The sequence below is a fragment of the Typopeltis vanoorti genome, chromosome 3, assembly GCF_054136105.1.
Source record: "Typopeltis vanoorti isolate ZY-2024b chromosome 3, IOZ_Tvanoo_1.0, whole genome shotgun sequence".
NCBI classification, from domain to species: Eukaryota; Metazoa; Arthropoda; class Arachnida; order Uropygi; family Thelyphonidae; genus Typopeltis; species Typopeltis vanoorti.
The window spans coordinates 99718453-99739444 of NC_143551.1; the positions used below are offsets into that span (position 1 = coordinate 99718453).

Sequence of the window (20992 nt, forward strand, 5' to 3'; positions counted from 1 at the left end):
ATCGACATAATAGGGGTGACTGAAACAAAAAAAGACCAAAACTGGTGAGATCTTTCTGAGCAATAAATACAAAATGTTATATTCAGGCAATAACAATCAAGGAAAAGAAGAAGTATCCATAGTATTCAACACAAAATACGAGGCTAATCTTCTTGAATGGCAGGCAATCTCAAGTAGAGTGATGTGGGCAAATATCAGAATGGGGAATTGGACAATGAGACTTATTTGTGCCTATGGTCCCACAGAAGGTTCTACTAAGGTAGAAGTGGAGGAATTTTTTGAGGCTTTAGAAAAAGCAACTGACACAATGAAAAAGGAAAAGTTGGTCCTTGTTGGTGATCTAAACAGCAGAGTAGGAAATGATTGTGAGACATACAAAAATATTTTGGGAAAATTTGGAGAAAAGAGCAAAGCTAATAATAATGGCAAATATCTGTTGGATTTCTGCTCAGGACATGGACTGGTTATTACTAACACCATGTTCCAACATAAAAATGTGCACAAATTCACATGGAGAGAAGAGGCAAGGAATAAGAAAAGTCTCATTGACTATGTTATTGTTGATAGTGATGTTTTCTCCCTGGTGCAGGACATCAGAGTGTACGGAGGATTTGAAATTGGAAGCGATCACTATTTAGTCTTGAGAGGATAAAACTGAATTTCATATTGAAAAGAATAACACGTAAGAAAGTTTTAAAGCAAATAAAAGTTGAACAACTCTCAGATGTGAACTGTAGACTAAAATACACAAAGCTTATTGAAGAAAAAATGAAAGAGTTTGGGAACAGGAACCAAACCTTGGAGATTCAGTGGCAAGCCTTGAAGAAAAACAGTGATTGATTCAGCGAGAAAGGTATGTGGGGAGGTTGTCTGCAAGGATAGAAAAATCAGAACTCCATGGTGGACACAGGAAGTTAAAGAGGCAGTGAAGGAAAAGAAGAAAGCATATCAAAAGTTCCTGGCAAATAAATCAGCTTGTGCACTTAGAGAATACAGAGACAAATATAAGAAAGCTAAACACTGTGTAAAACTAGATAAACAAAAGTCATGGGAGGACTTTGGCAAGAACATAGAAAATAAATATCAAGAAGGTGACAAAATATTCTGGAGGTTGTTGAAGAAGCTTAGGAATGGAGGAAAGAGTGCTGTAAAAGGAGTTAGAGATAATAAAGATGTCATGAAAATGGGAGAAAAAGATATCCTTGAAGTATGGAGTAACCAGTGGTGAGGTATAAAGGGCTCGCCCGAGCCCTTTGTCAATTTTTTCTCAAATTTGCGAGCCTCTTGTTTTTTAATTTTTTATTTTTCAAAAAAAAAAAAAAAAAACCAAACATAATTTTTTAAAATATATTAAGTGACAAACTCATACGATAACCTAACAAAGTGATTTTATTCAATAAAATATTATAGTTACTGTTCCTACCATTTTACAATCAAATGCTGAACTCGAACTATCAGTGACTTTGTATATGATTTCGAGATGGGGGATTGTTAAGTATTTTATACCCACATTCCTGTTAACAATCTACCGCAAAGAAAAGAAATTTATTTTGTTTATAAAAAATGCGGACATTTCATATGTGCAATTATAAAAGATTTTATTCTTATTATATTTTGATAGTAAAAAATGTTTTTCTTATGTAAGTAAATTAACACAGATGATTGTGTGCAAATATTTCACGTTTAGATCATGAAATTTTGGTTTAAAAATCATAGCCTTTGCAGGTTGTCCCTTCATTATTTTTGATTGGCATTTGTACATAAGCTGTATTAATAAAAATTTTTGTGTGAAATACAGCTTTTTTTTTTTTTTTTTTTTTTTTTTTGCTCACTGCTGCGAGCCCTTTGTTAAAATTTCCATAGCTTACCACTGGGAGTAACTACTTCGAAAAATTGCTAAATGAAACAAGCAGTGAAAGCACAGTGGTAAAAAACACTCAACAGGCACACAGTCAGGAATACATATCCATACTTGAAATAGAAAAAGCCATCAAAGACTTGAAATGTGGAAAGGCAGCAGGAGTAGACGATATTCGACCAGAATTGCTGAAGTATGGTGATATAAAAGTCTTACTGTGGCTGCACTGCATAGTTCAAAAGGCCAGGACGGAGGGGCAAATTCTCGATGATTGGAGTAGAGCTCTCATAGTACCCATATATAAAAAGAGAAATAAAACAATGTGAAAATTACAGATGTATTTCCCTACTGAGTGTTCCTGGCAAGATTTATGCAAGCATACTTGAGAAACAGTTGAGAAGAATTGTGGAAGAAAAGCTTGGTGAAGAACAAGCTGGATTCAGGCCAAATAAAGACTGTCAGGATCAGATCTTCACTTTACGACAAATAGTTGAGAAAACATGGGAATATAACAAAGATCTGCATTTAAGTTTTGTCGATCTGGAAAAGGCATATGACAAGGTACCAAGAGAGAAGCTATTCAATATGCTACAGTTATATGGTGTCAATGGGGCATTATATCAAGCAATACTTAGTCTTTATTTGAGTTGTAAGTCAGCAATTAGAATTGAAGGAAGTACAGGAAGATGGTTTAATGTTAAATCTGGTGGGATAATGGACAAGGTTGTACATTATCCCCTCTGTTATTCATTATCTATATGGATCACATTATGAAGGAAAGTGGTATAAAACATGATATCAGAATTGGAAATGTTAATGTCAGCTCTTTGCTTTATGCAGACGATGTTATACTTCTAAATAAATCCGCTACAAGTAGTTTGCAGGATTCCTTGACTAAATTGAATAACTGTTGTAATAGATATGGTATGAAGCTCAGCAATAAAAAGACAATGAAAATAGGCAGAATCGTTGAAAATGTCAACTGCGTTGCGAAGAGAACCTGTGGAACAAGTAAAACATTTCAGTTACTTAGGCACAATTTTTAGTGAAGATGGTAAATTAAATATGGAAATAGATAACAGAATCAAAGCTGGTGTGGTAGGAAGTCAATTTGAATAAATTCATATGGAATAAGAGAGAAATTAGTCGGAACACTAAATTAGTATTGTTCTTATTTAGATTAGTCTTGTATTGTTATAAAAGACAGTGTTCAAACCAGTTTTAACTTATGGATCTGAGAGCTGGGTCAGAAGTAAAACACTTGACCAAAGACTAGAGACAGCAGATATGAGAGTCCTAAGAAAGCTCAGACGCATGAACAGATGGCATCAATGGCAATATCATATAAAAAACGAGGATATCAGGAAAGAACTTGACATTGTCAGCATCCAGGAATGCATTAGCAGAGCTAATCTCAGGTGGTATGGTCACTTAAATAGAATGGGCGAGGAAAGATTAGCAAAACAAGTGTTCTCTGCCAGGTTGGCAGGAAAACAACCCAGAGGAAGACCAAGATATAGGTGGATTGATACGGTACAAAAGTGCCTTAGACAATAGAAATATAAGATCTGATAATGTTGGAGTCTTGACAAGTAACAGACTGATTTGGAGGAAAATTGTAGATGGAAGTTAGTAATGATGTAAATTTTTCATGTAGTACTATCATATCCTGTACACCCCTTGAGGGTACCTGTCAGGAATTTGATGATTATAAATTTAACCACACTAATGAAAGAGGGAAAGGAAGATTTTTCAGATAACTCAAAATTCTACCAGATTGCATGAACAACTATTAAAAGATGTCTTAATTCACCTACTTGTTTCTGAATGATGAGGAATAAAATATCCAAACACTGCTGCATATATCCAACTTTATTAATTTTTCTGTTACACAATTTAAAAAATATAAATCACTTAAACATATTCTATGTAACAAATTTCTGTTAACATCACTCAGCTTAGCAAATCTAAGAGATCAGAAAGTGTTTTTCAGTAAGTATGTTATAGAAAAACACTTACTGAAAGCTGCAGTTTCAGACAACTATAACATTAATAACAAAATAAACAATTTATGTCTTTAATGTACCCATCTTGTAGCAAACAGTCCTATATTCAGTAAAAATTTCTTTAAATGCACTTTCAATTTCAAGAGTTACTCAAACTTCACATATATGCATTGGAAAGTATAAACTGTATCGGTTGTGTGGACACATACATACAAGGATGTGAAGTCTTGTATCCTCTCCACATAATACAAACAAATTATACCACTCTGTCAAAAAAGCAATATGCCAACTTAGTCTACTGCATTTTTATTACTATTTGATAGTAGAACAAGAACTTAATATCAAACCCCCTACCCTTTAGAAAAATCTGGCATGTGGCACTGTGTTTCACAGAATAAAACTTTGCTCCTGAGGGAAAGAAAGCCAAGTAAAAAAAAAATAATAATAATAATAAGACTAAAGACATTCTAGTACATATTTTGGCTTGCCGTATTAACTTCAAAGGATTTTTAAATAAAAAATTTGAAGAAAAAAAAGTACATATACATATGCACTCATAATCCCTTACTGAGAGTTCTTGCTTTTCTCAACAATCAACACTGCATTTCAACAATAATTCCTAATCAAGTTTAAAATACTGTCTTTGCATATCTGTTTGTCCATGTCTTCATATGTACATATTATTTGAAGATGAGTACACAAAAAATGTCCAGCATTCCTCTAATGTGTGCAAATTAAAGTATCTAATGGTGGTAGATTGATCTTTCAACAATAACTGAATTTTTAAAGCAGCTTAAAAATTCTAGGAAAGAATGATTAAGTACATTTTGAGTCCCAAAATAATCTGGTCAGCATCTATTAAAAGAAAAAAAAAAAAACTTATTAATGGTATTGACTTTTTTTTTTTTTTTTTTTTTTTAATGTGTCGATCCTACATATCAAATAGTACTACTGATTATAGAAATCACACAAAAACGTAACTAATGAAAATCATTCTTTATCCAGAAAAAAAAAAGTACAAAGAAGGAAATAAAATAATCTATTGGTCATTTCTGTAATAACTTAGTATCATGGCCTAAACTACTCAAGAAATTCTGATAAAAATTATTTAGTACTTTTATATCTACCCTACCACCCATGAAGTACATATTGGGAAGAAATAGGTCATTCAATAATTAATTAATCGTTACTGGCTTTTGAGTAAAGAAAGCTGTAACCCAGAGGGCACCTTTCCAGTCCATAATTCAACTGCAATCTCTGCTATTGAGATATAGACTCTTTAGAAAGAGAAACTGAAGAGCAGAAGAGAATGAATTCAGACTGAATGGAAATATTTCAAAGAAATCTAGCAAAAACAGACAGATGGTAAAATGATGCTTGATTTTTGCTCTGAACAGGGAAAGAGAACACTAAGGAATAAGAAAATCTAGTTCATCCATAAATTATATAATATCCTGCGTGAATCTAGAGTTCATCCATAAATTATATAATATCCTGTGTGTGTGTGTGTGGGTTGAATCTAAGTAACAGGACCAACATGCAACAATAAGCTAATCTTAGTGGAAATGGAGCTTTCTGAGTGAAATTAACCTGTGAGACTACCAACAGATCAAATAACTTAAAATTACTAATTAAGATTTATTTTAAAAATGGGATAGCAAACAAAAATTCTTCCTAAGATTGCTTGGTGCTATCCAGAAAAAGAAAATTAGGTTAATTATGATCACTCTCTCTCACCGATCCACTTCAATCTCTCTTCTGCACACATTTAGTTTTTGCCTGTTCTACAAATACTATCACGGGCAGTGCTTGGCTGAATTGGCTTATCATTTCCCCACTTTCCTCCAAAATCATACGAAAAAGAGGTGCTGCAAACCTCCTTACAGTCAAGCTTGAAACTTGATGAACGAACCTCTCTGCCTCCTCTATCATTCCATCTATTTTTGTTCTTTGAAACAGCCTCTCCCACTCTGCCTTCCTTTTCAGTGGTTGGGGGGGGGGGGGAATGAACAGATTACTCCTTTCTTCTCGCCCTCTTTGTTACACATGGTACTGATATGCTATAGGTCTTGTGACCTTTTGTATGTGAATGACATAAATATATATTAAAAAGAAATATCAACCACAAAAAGCCTATTTGAATATTCATGAAAAGAAAGATGATTAATAGAATCCATTAATAGGTATCTAAACTACAAAACTGAAAAGGATGAGCTGGCAATTTGGGTTTAACCAACCAAATTATATTCTTATTGGCTTACACTCAAAGACAATCTATACAAAATAAATAACTGAAAAAACTCACGTAGAAAGATTATTTAATAGTATAATTTTCGCCTGTGTGTCACAGGCATCTTCAGTACATTAAGCTCAAAATTAAACACTAACTGACAATTCCAAAAAGCACGACCTAAGTAGCTGGTGTAAGATAACTAAAAAGGTCAATAACTTTCCTAAAAAAAGAAAAAAAAAAAGAAAAAAAATCAATACAATAAAAAGTTAGGAAAGATCAGCTGATTTGTAAAGTACTATCTCCCATAAAGGGGATAGACATAAGCCGTCGGATCTGTTTAAGTTAGGAGAATGAAGTAGAGTTTCACATGTTTCTTTATAAAGGCGTTCCATGAGAAACTGACTTTTGTGAAGAACTCTTGTCTTTCTCCAATGAACTCTGTGTCTAGTGAAGATGGCATGTTCAGAAAGTCCAGACTTTTCAGGTTTAAAGTATTCAATATAAGATTGGTGTTCTTCTAGCCGAATAGAGGCAGATCTTCCCGTTTGTCCGAAATAAGATAATCCACAAGAGCACGGAATCTGGTAGATACCTGGATGATTAAGATGTGGAAGCTTGTCCTTAGGAGAAGTGAGAAAGGTGGAGATTTTTCTAAACAGTCAAAAGGTAACAAAAATATTCAGTGGTTTTAAAACTTTTGCTATACGTTCACTGATGCCTTGTACATAAGGGATAGTAATGCGCATTATTTCCTCTGTGTTTGAAGAGGAAGACATTAAAACTACTCAAAGTTCTTTTAATGAAGCAATTCTTATAACCATTAGATAGAAAGGAAGAAGTTATATATTGTAGTTCTTTCTGTAAAAGATCATCTGAAGAACAAAAAGAACTACAATAGAAAAATCTCCACCTTTCTCACTTCTCCTAAGGACAAGCTTCCACATCTTAATCATCCAGGTGTCTACCAGATTCCGTGTTCTTGTGGATTATCTTATTTCGGACAAACGGGAAGATCTGCCTCTATTCGGCTAGAAGAACACCAATCTTATATTGAATACTTTAAACCTGAAAAGTCTGGACTTTCTGAACATGCCATCTTCACTAGACACAAGTTCACTGGAGAAAGACAAGAGTTCTTCACAAAAGTCAGTTTCTCATGGAACGCCTTTATAAAGAAACATGTGAAACTCTACTTCATTCTCCTAACTTAAACAGATCCGACAGCTTACGTCTATCCCCTTTATGGGAGCTAGTACTTTACAAATCAGCTAATCTTTCATAACTTTTTATTGTATTGATTTTTTTTTTTTAAGGAAAGTTATTGACCTTTTTAGTTATCTTACACCAGCTACTTAGGTCGTGCTTTTTGGAATTGTCAGTTAGTGTTTAATTTTGAGCTTAATGTACTGAAGATGCCTGTGACACACAGGCGAAAATTATACTATTAAATAATCTTTCTACGCGAGTTTTTTCAGTTATTTATTTTGTATCGATATATCTACTCACGGTATACCTCTTTTAAAACTTACTCAAAGACAATGATGGTACAATAAGACAAAAAGTCATGACGGCTGGGATGATGCCCAATGAATTATAGAAAAGCCAAATGAATAAAATAAACCTCTCTGCTTAGCCTTTTCTGACTACGAAAAATGATATGCCCTTCGGGGGGGATACAGGATATTATAATAGTACTACATGAAGAAGATAAACCATACCATTACTAATGTCTGATCAACAATTTTCCTCCAAATTAATCTGGTATCTGTCAAGACTCCAATTATCAGATCTTATATTTGTCTTCTAAAGCACCTTTTACTATATCAATCCACCCTATACCTTGGTCTTCCTCTAGGTCTTTTTCCTGCCAACCTGGCAAAGAACACTTGTTTTACAATCTTTCCTCTCCCGTTCTGTTTAAATGACCATACCATCTGAGATTAGCTCTGCGCACACATTCCTGAACTAACGATGTCAAGTTCTTTCCTAACATTCTCATTTTCAATATGATACTGCCATTGATGCTATCTGTTCACTCCCTTAATCTTTTTTCAGAACACCCATATCAACATTCTCAGATCCATAAGTTAAAATTGGTTTGAACACCATCTTGTATACAGTTTGTTTAGTGTTTTGACTAATTTCTTTCTTATTCCATATCAATTTATTCAGCTGACTTCGTATCACACTAGATTTACTAATTCTGTTATCTATTTCTAGATTTAACTTGCCAACTTCCGCTAAAGTTTTCTGTTCCTACCTATTTTCATAGTTTGTCTCTTTTTTATTGTTTTCATGCCAAATTTGTTACAGCTGTTATGCAATTTAGTTCTGGAGACTTGTTCTGAATGTGTTTAGGAGTACATCCTTGCTTTATGCAGATGAGGTTGTTTTATATCTCCAATTCTGTCATCAGATTTCATACCACTTTCATTCATAACATGATCCATATAGATGATGAATAAGAATGGAGATAATATGCATCCATGTCTTCCACCTGAGTTTACATCAAACCAGCTTCCAGTTCCTGCTTCAATTCTTACTGACTTGCAGCTTAAATACAGACTGTGTATTGCTCTATGTAATGTCCCATTTACACTAGATAACTGTAGTGTTTTGAAGAGCTTCCCTCTTGACACATGCCTTTACCAGATATACGAAACTTATATGCAAGTCCTTGTTATATTCCCAAGATTTCTCAACTATTTGTCTTAAACTGAAAATAAAATCCTGACAACCTCTATTTGGCCTGAATCCAGCTTATTCTTCACCAAACTTCCCTTCCACAATTTTTCTTAGCTATTTCTCAAGTATATTTGTATAAATCTTAGAGCAACACTCAGTAAGGAAATACCTTTAATTCTCACATTCAGTTTTATTTCCCTTTTTTTTATAGATGGAGGTACTATGAGAATTCTAATCCATTGTTTCAAGGATACTTGAAACATTTTTTTTTTTTTAATAGCAAATTCAATCATGTTTGTACTTCAAAATATTCCGTTTCATACTTAGTGATTTAACATCACGCGGCGTGTTATAATTTTAACGATCTATTGTAAGTATTCTAGCTTGTATTTTTAAACCGTTCTTGTATTACCACTGACGATGGTCTGCTATTTCCAGACCGAAATATTTGGTTAAATAAATATCTTTCTTGTGATTACATCATTCAACTCTAATCCACTCATCTAGAATTCAACCTTCTGACTAGACTCTCATGCAGTGCATCCAGTGTAAAACTTTTACACCTCCATATTTTAGCATTTCTGGTTGAATTTCATCTACTCCAGCTGCCTTTCTACATTTCAAGTTTTGATGGTTTTTTTCTATTTCAAGTATGGATATGTATTCCTGACTGCATTCCTGCAGGGAGTTTTCTAACACTGTGCTGATGCTGCTTGTTTTCATTTAGCAATCTTTCAAAATAATTACTCCAGACATCTAGAATATCTTTATCTTCAAATTTTCATGTCATCTTTATTATCTGTTTCCTTTTACAGTAATCTTTCCTCCATTTTTAAATTTTTTCAATAACCTCCAGAATATTTTACTACCATCTTGATATTTATCTTCTATGCTCTTAGCAAAGTCTTTAAATGACTTTTGTTTAGCTAGCTTTCATTATTAAAAAATATGGAAACAACTACTGTGTTATAATAAAAAATCAATTTAATAAAAAACAAAATAATCACCTGACATTTCGACCTTCATATCAAAGTCATCATCTGGAGTATACACATATATACAAAGAAAAAAGCTATGTTACAATCTACATAGTATGCTAAAGTCACACAATAATTTGGTCAACCATTACCACTACTGGCCTGACCTCTGGTGGAAAAAAAACCCTTAATACATCAAAGCACTGTTATTTGATTACAAATTATTAAGAGAGAGCAATGAGCAATTAAGCTAGAGAGCAATGTACTCTCACATAATTACTCACAGATAAATTAGAACAAAGCAGTATAGGCAGTGGTTAATAAGGGCTGAAATTCTTGTTCAGAGTCCTACTGGAGAATTTAAAAGAACTGATGTGGGCTGAATGTGTACAATCCAATTATTGGAATTTAGCTAATTATACAGTGCTTTGCTGTCTTACAACTTTCTCTATATTAAGAGATCTGTTGGCATATTTGCTAGAAACTTTCAATATATTTATTTTCCTTGACTGCCTCTAGCTTCCTGAGTCTACTAGAGTTCTGATTTTTCTATCCTTACCAACCACCTCACCATGCCTCTCTGGTTGAATCAATGTTTTCTTCAGGGTTTGCCACTGAATCTCTAAGGTTTGATTCTTGTTTTCAAACTCTCATTTTTTCTTGAGTCTACAGTCACTTCTGAAAGCTGTTTAACTTTGATTCGTTTTAAAACTTTCTCACACATTCTTCTTTTCAGTATGAAATTCAATTTTATCCTGCTCAAAACTAAACAGTCATCACTTCATATTTCAAATCCCCTGTATACTCTTTTATCTTGAACCAGTGGAAAAACATTGCTATCAACAGCAACATACTCAATGAGACGTTTCTCATTTCTTGAATATTCTCTCCACGTAAATTTGACCACATTTTTATGTTGGAACATGCTGTTAGTAATAACTAGTCTGTATCCGTATCCTGAAGAGAAATTCAGCTGGTACGTACCATTATTATTGGCTTTACTCTCTTCTCCAAATTTTCCTAAAATATATTTGTATGTCTGACAATTACTTCCTGCTCTGCTATTTAGATCCCTAACAAGGACAAACTTTTCCTTTTTCATTGTATCAGCTGCCTTCTCTAATGCCTCAATTTTCTTCGACTTGTTAATTAAACCTCCTCTGTGACCATAGGTGCAAATAAATCTCATTGTCCAGTTCCCCATTCTGATATTTGCCTACATCACTCTACTTGAGACTACCTGCCATTCAAGAAGATTATCCTCGAATTTAGTGTTGAATATTATAGCTATTCCTTTTTCCTGATTGTTATATCCTGAATATAATCAGGAAATTTTGTATTTACTGCTTACAAAGATCACCTGTTTTTGTCTTCTCATGCCTATTACGCTGATCTAGTACTTATCCAATTCATCTGCTAGTTCCATTTCTTCTCCGATTGATGCTTCTTACATTAACAGTACCAATCTTGAACTCCATTGATGTTGAGTTGGGACGTGTTCTAGGATTTGTTCCAGTAGCTGACTTTGCTCTGTTCACCCTGGTTCCCTGATGAAAACAATGGGGACCTTGTTTAACCGGACGACATCCAGCTGACATGAACTTCAGTCATGTTGTACCATCAGTCTACATTGTCGTTTAAGCCAATAAGAATACAATTTGGTCAGTTAAATCTCAAATTGTCAACTCATCCGTTCAATATCCAGGTATGTACCTAACAGGATGCACCACGAGAAGATGAAGACTGGACATTAGATTAGAAGCCATGGTCAGTTCTCTGCATTCCCTAAAAGGCTACATGTTGGTCTCTCCTTCCAGTTACACAGTTTTGACTCTTAAGCACCTCCTTTTTGATAAAGCACCTGACGATCAAAATCTCAGCTATTTTGAATCCCTATTAAAACAGGGAATAGAAGAAACATATATAGCAACATTGAAATATATGTATATATAGTCATGCTACCTGATATTAAAATGTATAAGAAAAATTTAAATTTTCCTAATTAATAAGGGGAGATGCAATATCTCCTACCTTACAACTGCCTTACGGGCAGTTTTACACCAAATAAACTGGAAGAATAGGAGAGTTCGAATTAATGAAAAGATTCTGACTCATCTATATTTTGCTGATGTACTTCTCTGGGAAGATGATACAGAAAAACCTAGAAATACAAAGATGAATTTAAACAAAATGAAAGTAATAATGAATGACAATTTAACACCAAAAAGAATTATATTGGAAGATAGAGAACTGGAGAGGATAGATTCATATGTTTATCAGTGAAAAATAATAAAAATTAAAGATGGGCAATTAGAAGAAATAAAAAGAAGGATACAGCTAGGTAGGTCAAATGAAAGATATCTTTAATAGCACAAATTTCTCCAAACCTTTCCATGGCACATCTTGAGGTGAGTATAGTTGGAGTGCTTTGTCTTTAGAGAAAATAGTTCACTTTGTCAATGTCAGTGACCAATATGGCAAATCCATATTGATCATCGATTAGCTGAGTTTGGCATATGTTGCAACTCGCTACTGACTACCTTCTTCATTAGACCGTAAGCTGGCCTGGTTGGCCAAACAAGTTAGCGTATCTGCTCTCCAGCCAAGAGGCTGAAGGTTCAAATCCCACCATGGGCATGAATGTCCTACTAACCCTGCATGGAAAAGGAATCTGCAACCCTACCACTTCTTCTAGCAAAAGTTTAACTTTCCAACCCTATGAGACAGGGGAGTGACCCTACAGCATCAAGTAATGCCAAATGTGAATAACCAACTAATTAGACAGTAATGATGTGAGAGCAAGGTCAATAGTTTAATGCTAGACATTTGTCTCTTTTCATGTTAAAACATTATTTTCTTGACCATGAAAATTAAGGAAATGACTTCTATTGGGATTTATTGATCAAGTATTTTTTAAGTTTTTTTTTTTTTTTTTTTTTTATCTAGTTGGTATAACATAGTTGTTTCTAAAAAAATACTTGATTAATAAATCCCAATAGAAGTAATTTCCATTCGTCTCCTTTTTTTTAGTATCAGCTCTGTGAGCTTGCTTTCCATACTATGGAAATGCTAGCTGAGTATAGTATAGTATACTGTAAATGAAAAGATGTGTTAATTCAAAGCATGTCTCCTGAATGCAATTTATTCAGTACCATCAGAATCGAGACTTTTTTTGATATTCAGGTTATTCAAGATATTTCTGATGAGATGACTTTCTTAGAGAAAGCTGCAGGAGGCATGTGATGCAGTGTTCCCAATTAAAGCTAAGATTTACTTTGGTCATTGATGCAGGAGTTCAGAAAAATAATGCTAGGAGTGCAGCTGCTTTGTCTTAATGTTATGAAAGTGTTGTGAGCTTTGGTGAAGGCTGTGTATGAAGTTGGAGCTTTTACCTTAAGCCACTTATGATATGGCATTTTATTATTGTTGAACAGCCTTGGCACACAACTTGGAAAACCATGGCCTGGTTACTGACTGCAAATTCTGAACAGAGTACAAAATAAATACACGCAATTCCAACGTGAATAATTTGTCAAACAGTCACAAATATCACGATCAGGAGAATGGCAACAATCTGACTATGGAAACACTAGGATTTATAGTGCCAAAAGATACAAGTTGAGTATGGCTGAGGGGGGGGGGCATTCCACTAAAGATAAAACCAATACAAGGTTATGATCCAAATTACCAAGAGGAGAAGTCATCTCAACAGTTTACTTAGGAGAACTGATTAAAAAAAGATCCAAAGTGATGGGTGAATAGGCAGGACTGTTAGGTATTGATTGGTAGATGAACAATTTTGTTAAGGTCAATGCTTATAGCAAACAACTCAGTGTCTCTTCCTGTTTGGTCAGTAGATGTGGAAAAGGGAGCCAGTTGGAGTTATAGACATTAAAATCACCAAGGAAGATGACTTCACTCTTAAGGCAGTTGGATTACAGAAAATCAAGATTCAAGAATAAGAATTCATTTGCCTGAATGATCTACAGAATTGAGAGAGAGTGGGTAGAGATAACAGATGAATGATATTTAATGAAGCCAAGAAATATTAAATCACAAAAGGTCAAAAATTATATTCAATATTTTCATGGCAATAGAAGAACAAAAATCTTGAAAGTAAAGCATAGTATATGGTGAACCTGATAATCCTAACATACCCAACAGTATCATATTGCAGCAACAGTGCAAAAGAAGCAATTATATTCAAGTTTTAATAAAGTAATTTAATTCTTTCCCTGTGACCTCTTTTCTCGTATATAATTTGAGTTTGGTTATGCAATCTTTAATTACTGTATAACCCATTTGTCGTGTCTTCATTATCAAAATAATGAAGACATGACAAAAAATAAGTAATACTAAATTTAGTAATTAAAATACATTAAGAAAGTCATTACAGTCAACTCTCACTATAGCAAACTACTAAATAATTCAATATAACAGTCTCTATGAGTTTGTTATAGTGACAGTTAACTGCATTTCATTAAGTAATTTAATTACTGTTCATCCAAAAATGATGATTGTTTTTAATATTATACCTACAAAAAATTTTTTTTTTCATGTCATATTATTAAATCACAGAATTAAACAGTCAAAATAACAGAAAAGTAGTTCATATTACTGAATGGAACTTTGCATCAAACTTTCAATCAAAAGATGCAAGTCATATTGTTCACATTTTTTCCTAGCTTGTCCACTTTTTTTTTTATTCTATATTCCAAAAAACCTTGACATTTCTGCATATTACTTTGGTTTTAAAGAAAATTTTAAAATGTATAAATTTAATAATTAATTACTAATTATAATGAAGAGCCAAAGGCTTCAATTCGGCAACATGAACATATTTAAGTTAAGGGATATTATCCCATATGGGATAGTATCCCTTAACTTAAAAATCCCATATGGGATAATATCCCTTAACTTAAATATGTTCAGGTTACCGAATTGAAGCCTTTGGCTCTTCATTATAATTAGTAATTTAATAGGACACCTCTTGGCAATTCTCATAGAAGGGATGTAAGTTCTGTTCGCTACAAACTTGGTATTAACTAGGGTCTACCTACTCACTGATGAGACCTCAAAAAAAGGTCGAAACCAGTCTGGGTAGTGACCTTCTCTCATAATGTTGAACAATAATACAGCTCCTAGGAGTTAAGTTCACATTATGGGTAAATATCAAGAATAGTGATTGGAGCTTGCTCCACCCTTTGTATGAGTTGCCTCAGCTTGCACTACCTTCAAGGGTCAGTTGCTTCACTATCCAGGTATTTGCTTATGCTTGGAATCGCCGAACTTTATATAGTTTCTATATTCGGCATGAAACTCTTTGAGTTTCTTATTTGGCTAAGAAACAATATGGGATAATATCCCTTAACTTAAATAAATGTATAAATTTAATTCTTTAGAGGATGAAAATAAGTGGATTTGTTAATTAAAAAGAATATTGATGATAGCTGATGAACTGCAGCCAAGGAGAATTGAAGTTGTATTGCAGGATAGTGAAAAGAGCTCATTTGAGGCTATTTGGTGTGAGACTGTGACTAGCAGAACAAAATATACAGTTGGGTGCTGCTATAGGCCAGGTGATGGAATAGATGGTGGAGTGGTATGCATAAACAAATTGATAAAATGAGTGGAAGGAGGGTAATTATTATGGGGGATTTCAACTATGGTAACATTGATTGGAAGGAGGAGAGGACACATGTGAGGAAGGAACTGGATTTTATTCAATTATTAAGGGATAACTATCTGAGATAGCATGTAATAGAAAATACTATGGGTTTGAGAGTGCTTGACCTGGTAATAGCATCTGAGAATTTGACTGTAATGAATATGACCATGTTGTCACCTATTGGTGAGAGTGATCATAAGGTCTTGACCTGGGAAGTGGCTAAAGGTGTGGAATTTTCGATTAAGACATGATATATGTGGAATTACCTTGCTGGCAAGTATGACAAGTTTAGGAGATTGCTTGATTCAGTACCTTGGCATGTAAAACTGCAACGACTGGATATCGATAGAGCATGGGAAGTGTTCAAGGAGCATTTACAGGAGGTTATGGCTGATTGATACCTAGGGTTCAAATATTAAAACAAGTAGAGGTTAAATGGATGAATAACACCATTAAGCTTGAGCTGCAAAAAAAAAAAAAAAAAAAAAAAAACAACTGTGGAAGGAATTTAAAGAGAAAGGTAACTTGCAGGCACACACGAACGGTATGAAGTGCAGGCCAGAAGGGCAACGAGTGCGGTGAAAAAAGCAAACTAGCTATGCAAGCTAAAGAGAATCCCAAACAGTTCTTTAAATATGCTGTAAGCAAAAAAAAAAAAAAAAAAAAAAAAAAAAAAAAAAAAAAAAAAACTGTACATAGCAGAATGATTTTAAGGAATGCTGATGGTAAGGAGGTCACTGAATCAGTCTATATAGTGGAATTACTGAGTGAGCATTTTGCAAGAGTATATCATCCAAGTGGTGATACTAAAAAAATGAAGGAACCATTAGTTTATACAGGAATTGTGATGAATGAAGTGGAAGTGAATAGTCTATTACAGAACCTTAATGTGAATACATTTGTGGGATTGGATGGTATACCGGCACGGGTCTTACATGAAGTGGCTAAAGAATTATCAGTACCCTTGACCATGTTGTTTAATCTGAGTCTCATGTCTGGTTTAGTCCCGAAGGCGTGGAAAGAGGGGAAAATAGTTCTACTGCATAAAGGAGGATTACAAGACTAGTGTTGCAAATTACCGACCAATCAGCATATATCAGGAGTCGTTATCAAGGTCTTGGAGAAATTAGTCAAGGGAAAAATACAGGAATGGATTGATGAAAATGAGATACTGTACAGGGGACAGCATGGCTTTGTGAAGGGTAGATCATGCCTCAGTAACTTGCTCATGTTTTATAACACAGTGACGGCTGAACTGGATAAGGGTAATGGGTTTACAGTGATACTGCTGGACCTGGCTAAGGACTTTGACAAGATACCACATGGAATTCTAATCTGTAAACTGCAACATATGGGAATGGATATAGGGTTGGTGAGATGAATAGGTGGGTTGTTGATGGAGAGATATCACAGAGTAGTTTACTCAGGAGTAGAATCCAAAAGATGGCCTGTGACTAGTGGTGTGCCGCAGAGTTCTGTTCTTGGACCACTGCTGTTTATTTTGTTCATTAATGATATAGGAAAAGACCTGAGAGGAAGTGTTCACTTGTTTGCTGATGATGCAAAGTTGGGTAGGGCGATAGTGAATGCAGAAGATGTCAAAATCTTGCAGGACGACTTGGATAGAGTGGAGTTCTGGGCTAAGGAGAATGGATGTCAATTTAATGTGACAAAATGTAAGGTTATGCATTTTGGGGTGAAAAGATTAGCAGCAGTATACCACATTGGTGAAACTGTACTCCAGGAGATTGATGAGGCCAGGGACTTGGGAGTGTTGGTGGATAGGGAGATGAAGTTTAGGGGAGCACATTGTGAAAGTGGCTAAATCAGCTCATCAAATCACTTGGTTGCTGAAAAATACTTTGACGAGCAAAGACAAGCAAGTTATTGTTCCTCTGTATTGGGCCTTGATAATACCCATCTCGACTACTGTGCCCAGATTTGGTCACCTAGGTTTCTTCTTAATGGGGAGGAGGTGGAGAAGATCCAGAGGCGAGTGACCAAGATGATAACAGGTCTATGGAATGAACTTTATGAGAACAGGCTGAAGATTTGTGGGTTGCAGAAATTGGTTGATAGGCAGAAAAGGGGAGATATGATTGAGACATTCAAATTACTAAAGGGTTTCTACAGGATTAACTCAGAGAATATTTTTGAGATCAGGATTGGTGGTGGAAGAACTAGGGGACACATATGGAAGCTGGGCAAGAGTGTGGTAAGCAGGGGGTGTTAGAGCTGGGTTCTTTACTTTTAGAGTGGCAAATGAGTGGAATAAGCTGCCAGAGTCTGTTGTGGGTGCTATAATAGTGAATGAGTTTAAGACAACATATGATAGATACTGTGAGCATGTCGAATAGTTGTGTGGACATGATGTTTAGGGCCTCCCTCGATGAGTCTAAAAACTCCCTGGAGTTGCCTGTAATTGTAATAGTAATAAAAAAAGAAGTGGGGGGGGACAAATAGAAATTGTTTTTATTAAACTAAAGAAATAAATATTTTAAACATAACAAAATATTAATATTCAGGATCTGCTGATCAACTTCAGATTGTCATTTGCTAATGTAAACCTGCTCTTCGATTGTGTTTTTAGAAAAGGATTGTTATAGTTATTGTTTTATTATTCCTTTCTCCTTGGTATTTTTAATATAAATATAATAAATTACAAGTAAAACAAACTGAGTAATACGAGGAATCGATGCTGCCTACATTTAGGTCTCCTGGTGGAGGAGGGAGAACAACATGCTTTCAGGATAACAAAAAAAATATGCATATCCCACAGACAAGCCCCACCTATATTCAGAATTTAACTAAATATATGTTTCAATTAATAATTGTCATTAGAAAGATATGAATAAATTATATGTACAAAGATAATAAAAATTCAGCAAAGCAAAAGTTGCTAAAGAGCATTTTGAATTGCAAAAATTCCAGAACTTTCAGTACTTTGTTTTTTTTTTAATTTTTAACTAAGTAATTTAAGGAAATTACAACATCACAGTTTATACATTAAAATAAATTTTAATATACTTCAATATTTCATCAACGTCACGTTGCAAATTTCAAGAAACTTAAGAACAAGACACGTGCACGCAGGCACAACAAACAGTAAATGAGGAAGAAGTAGGAAGCTATTATTTCTCCTAAAGTCCTGATGGTTCCCCCTAGCAGGCAATGTTGGTATTCTTGGGCGATTGGGCTGAAGGTCTTCTGATGTAGGTTTCCCAAATTTGAGGCAGTCTCATGCAGCCAAATTTGTTGAGGTTCGGACTGTTTCTTAGGGCTGAAGCTGATTCCATGAAAAGTCTTTCATGGAATCAGCGTTCTACAAACAAATGGAGGGGACAGCCATGGGTTCTCCACTCTCCCCACCCTTGGCCAACTTTTATATGGAGACTTTTGAAGAGAAAGCCTTAAACTCTGCCCCACAAAAACCAACCATTTGGCTTGTTGGAAAATGTGCCATTACGTCCCATAGTGGATGGCATTGATTCCCCCACATATAAACTAGCTAAACATTTGGCCAAAGCTCTCTCACACTATACTGGCAACACACCTTCACACATAAAAAACTCAACCCACTTCAAAGCCAGCATAGAAAACCTTACACGCAAACACACTGACATAACGGTCAGTTTTGATGTCTGCTCCTCCTTATTCACAAACGTCCCACTCAAAGAATCCTTAGAGCTAATCCAAGCTAAATTTCCTCCCGATATCACAGCCCTTTTTCAGTTCACAATGAACTCAGGCTATTTTGTTTGGTAAGGAAAATTCTCCAAACAAATAGAGGGGACAGCCATGGGTTCTCCACTCTCCCCACCCTTGGCCAACTTTTATATGGAGACTTTTGAAGAGAAAGCCTTAAACTCTGCCCCACAAAAACCATCCATTTGGCTTCGCTATGTTGATGATGTGTTTGCTATTTGGCCACATGGCTCCGATGCACTTCTCGCCTTCCTAACACATAAACAACCAACACCCCAGAATTAAATTCACCCTGGAAGAAGAAAAAAACAACTGCCTTCCTTTCTTAGACACACTAGTCACCTGCCAGCCTGATGGAACCTTGGTTTTCTCAGTCTATAGAAAACCCACCCATACAGGCAGATACATTCACCAACAATCCCACCACCCCTCCTTGCAACAATATGGAGTCATTAAGACACTACACAACAGGGCTAAACTTATCTGTTCAAATGACAATGCCCTAACCACAGAACTAAACCACATTCTCAACACTTTTTCATCCAATGGTGGCTACCCCCCCAAAAAAAAAATATTGAAACCAGTAAACCACAACCCCCCCCCCCCCCAAACAACAAGGATTACTCTAAATCCATCGCCATACCCTATATCCGAGAAACCTCGAAAAAAATTACAAAAATCCTAAAAAAACATGACATAACTTCTTGTTACAGACCATATAAAAAATTGGCAGCCCTCACCCGCTCTACTAAAGAGCGACCCCCCCCCCCAGACCTATCTGGTGTATACCAGGTCCCTTGCAGCTGTAAGCTGTCCTACTTTGGCCAAACAGGCAGGGCAGCCAATATCAGAATTTCAAAACACAAGGACTACATCCGGCCAGTACAGCCACTCTGGTCTTACTGACCATGCGCTGGATACCTGCCATAGAATACGGTTGAAGAAAGCCACGACAGTACACCATAGTAAATACAAGTATGAAAGGCTTTTCACGGAATCAGCTTCAGCCCTAAGAAACAATCCGAACCTCAACAAATGTGGCTGCATGAGACTGCCTCAAATTTGGGAAACCTACACCAGAAAATCTTCAGTCCAATCGCCCAAGAATACCAACATTGCCCGCTAGGGAGCACCATCAGGACTTGAGTAGGAATAATAGCTTCCTGCTTCTTCCTCATTTACTGTTTGTTGTGCCTGCATGCACGTGTCTTGTTCTTAAGTTTCTTGAAAATGGCAATGCGACGTTGCCGAAATATTGAAGTATATTAAAATTTATTTTAATGTACAAACTAGTGACGTTGTAATTTCCTTAAATTACTTAGTTAAAAATGCATAACCAACGTCTAAGCCTTTCCATGAGAATTTCAGTACTTTGAGGAATTTTAGGGAATCAAATTTAGGATTTGATTTTAGCTATTCTGAGTTTTGTTCTTAAAGATTTATCAGGAATGCTCTGATAGAAATATGATATAAAATCTTACCTGGAATGGAAATTTAAGAACATCTCCAGTATATCACAGTTTCACAAAATCGTGTACAGCTTTTACAATGCACGTGGAACTAATGCCAAACATATCAAGGAGAGCATCTGATGGTCCACTTCGTGGAAGTGCCCTAACAGCCAACCGCTTTTGAATAAAATTACGATTCATAGCCAATGCTTCACTCACAGCATCACCAAGACCACCTAAACATCATTGAAAACAAATATCTTAATATTGCTTAATAGAAATACTGAAGTACTTACTGTAAATGCACCAAGATGAAGCTTAATGCAAGAAGAAATTTAAAAAAGGATTTAAATTTAAAAAAAAATAGGATGACTATATAATCTGTAAAAGTGCTATTTAAACTAGTAAT

The 20992-nt window shown here is 35.1% G+C and overlaps 1 protein-coding gene across 1 annotated transcript in view; it reads right to left on the reverse strand.

The window, feature by feature from the left end:
- Nucleotides 1-3712: 3712 nt before the first annotated feature.
- Nucleotides 3713-20992, reverse strand: part of LOC150108415 (transketolase) — a 154403-nt gene continuing 137123 nt past the window's right edge. Inside the window, exons 11-12 of the mRNA XM_090415830.1 lie at nucleotides 20614-20819; nucleotides 3713-4719 (exon numbers count right to left, since the gene is read on the reverse strand). Coding sequence (XP_090271956.1) covers nucleotides 20647-20819 — 173 coding nt within the window. The 3' untranslated portion in view covers nucleotides 3713-4719; nucleotides 20614-20646. The remainder of the gene's footprint in view (nucleotides 4720-20613; nucleotides 20820-20992) is intronic.